This window comes from Gavialis gangeticus, unplaced genomic scaffold (genome assembly GCF_001723915.1).
Source record: "Gavialis gangeticus isolate Ggan-Ray unplaced genomic scaffold, GavGan_comp1, whole genome shotgun sequence".
Lineage (NCBI taxonomy): Eukaryota > Metazoa > Chordata > Crocodylia > Gavialidae > Gavialis > Gavialis gangeticus.
The window spans coordinates 10,026,079-10,028,328 of NW_017729014.1; the positions used below are offsets into that span (position 1 = coordinate 10,026,079).

At 43.9% G+C, this 2,250-nt stretch overlaps 1 protein-coding gene across 1 annotated transcript in view; it reads right to left on the reverse strand.

The window, feature by feature from the left end:
- Positions 1–271: 271 nt before the first annotated feature.
- The window catches only part of PLOD1 (procollagen-lysine,2-oxoglutarate 5-dioxygenase 1), a 62,046-nt gene continuing 60,067 nt past the window's right edge, over positions 272–2,250 (reverse strand). Inside the window, exons 18-19 of the mRNA XM_019511544.1 lie at positions 1,969–2,094; positions 272–1,661 (exon numbers count right to left, since the gene is read on the reverse strand). Coding sequence (XP_019367089.1) covers positions 1,506–1,661; positions 1,969–2,094 — 282 coding nt within the window. The 3' untranslated portion in view covers positions 272–1,505. The remainder of the gene's footprint in view (positions 1,662–1,968; positions 2,095–2,250) is intronic.

Genomic DNA, 2,250 nt, shown 5'->3' on the forward strand with positions numbered 1-2,250 from the left:
CATATCATCTGTCCATATCAGATGAAAGGGGCTCTCCCTAGATTAGTAGTTTTAAGTAAATGGAACAGTCTCCCTGGAAACCCATACGGAGCTGGGTTTTGGAAGTAATTTATTTTTAAAAAGATTTTGTGTGAATGCAGTGTTCATGGAACATCCTAGATCGGTAGACCTGGAGACTAAAATCCTCCATTCAGTAAGCAGAGTTGATATGCCATGGGTCTTGGCAGGACATGTTTCTTCTATACTGGCCCCCCACTATGCCTCCCCCATGATTCTATTCTATACTATATCAATTCTTATCCCAAACACTTCACCCTAGTATTGAACACTTTCCAGCCATACCTCCAGTAACAAAACCAACATTTTTTAGGGAGATACGTATGTAATATTTTGGAATATTTAAGTGATGATCGGAAATAATATCCTCTAGCTGTGAAAAAACAACTTAATGGCCCACTTAGGGTAGATCCAGGAGGCCAGTCAATGTTCAATGTAATATGGACACTTGACCTGGGAACTGGATTGACACCATCAAGGACATTTTGGAGAGGCCAGTGAACAGGGGTTGTACTAGATGACCTCATGTGGTCCTTTCCAGCCCTACTTTCCTATGATTTTATGAACAGCTACAGGAAGTTTACAACTTTTGACATAAATATGAGATAGATCTGAACCAGTAACAGAAGTGAAAGACTTCAGTACTAAATATCTCAAATATCCTGTTCTACATAGCATTCCCTTTCTAAGAGGTCACTTACACATACCCACAGACACACAGTTTGGTGAAGCATGCAAATTTCCTTCTAGCTGCAGCAAAAAAAGTTAGGATGAGATCTTTCACCTAAACCCAGAAGTAGAATGACATAATCTAACTACAGTTTGGCTAACAGGATCTACATGTGTTACCATCATTGCTGTATTTAACAATCAACTAACTTCAAAGAGGTATGAAGAAGATGAACTTCAGGCTCTGGCTATTCAGATTCATTCAGTATTTTAACTACTAAGATGCTGCTCCCCAATACTGGAGCCAGCTCCATGACTTGACACCTAACATATGGTTGGAGTAGTGTTCAGAAATTATTCCCTAGTGTCTGTTCCTGTGTACATGGTGGACAGAAACAGAGTTCTGGATCTTTGGGAGACGGGCTGGTGGGAAGAATAAAGAGGTGACCTGCCTCCATACAACTGGATTTTCTGTCCAAGAAAACACTTTGGAAAGTAATGCCTAAGAGTCCAAGTAAACAGCACTTCCAAGAAATAGCAAATCATGAGTAACATGGGAAAGGAAGGCACAAAGAATCCCCATCCAAATTCTATAGCTAGGCCCCTAGGCATGACCTGCAGTGTGACAGGAGAGAGCTTCCAACAGCAGTCTTAAAACAGAATTAGAAATCATCATCCAAATAGCTTTGATCGATGCTTCAGAGACTCTCAGCAGCATTCCCTGCTCCCACTCAGCAGTGAGGGGTGCTGGGGAAAAGTCCTTCTTGTGGAGCCTAGCTCTAGGGGTCAAGAAAAGACACTGCAATATAACGGGTCCCTTTTGTGGTCGGAAGACCCTCATGATAATGTGTCAGGCGTCCTGGATGCATGAGTGTCCAACCCTTCCGAGGAGCTCGTACAGAGCAGTTGTAGCGCAGAAACCGGCAACCTCCTCCCTGTGTGAAATAAAACCAGAGAGACCCGAGCTAAGTACTAGCACCTACATGTAAGAGAAATTATTCTGGCACTGTCCCAGCAGCCGTCAGAGTTCACCAACTCCTTCCTGATAGCCTGGGAAGCTCCCATTAGCTCCCATCTTGGGTCTGCCTCTAGGAAATTTTGCAATTCAAACATAGTTGCTAATTGGCAGGGATTTAGGAGGGTGTCAGCTGTCTAGGATGAACTGGGAGCTGCACTGGGTGGTCTAGTCTGAGACTGGACAGGGAGACTTTCAGAATGCCCTCCTTCTACATGGACTCTTACTTCATAATCTATTCCTACACGGTTCAGGGCAATGTTGATGGTGAAGGTAGAGGCATCATGGTGAGGCACCAAGGAAGGTTGCTCATCAGGTCTGTAACGCACAACAAAGGCCAGCTCAAATTGCGTCTGCCGGAGAGAAAAGAAACCCATAAACATATTGCCGGTTACAGCTCTCAGAGGGCATTCAGCTATGGGTTATGGGTATACCCTTGGTGTAATATCCAAAGGTATTGTACTTTCTCACATACAGCACCCCCCCCCCCGAAATAAAGCATGCATCTT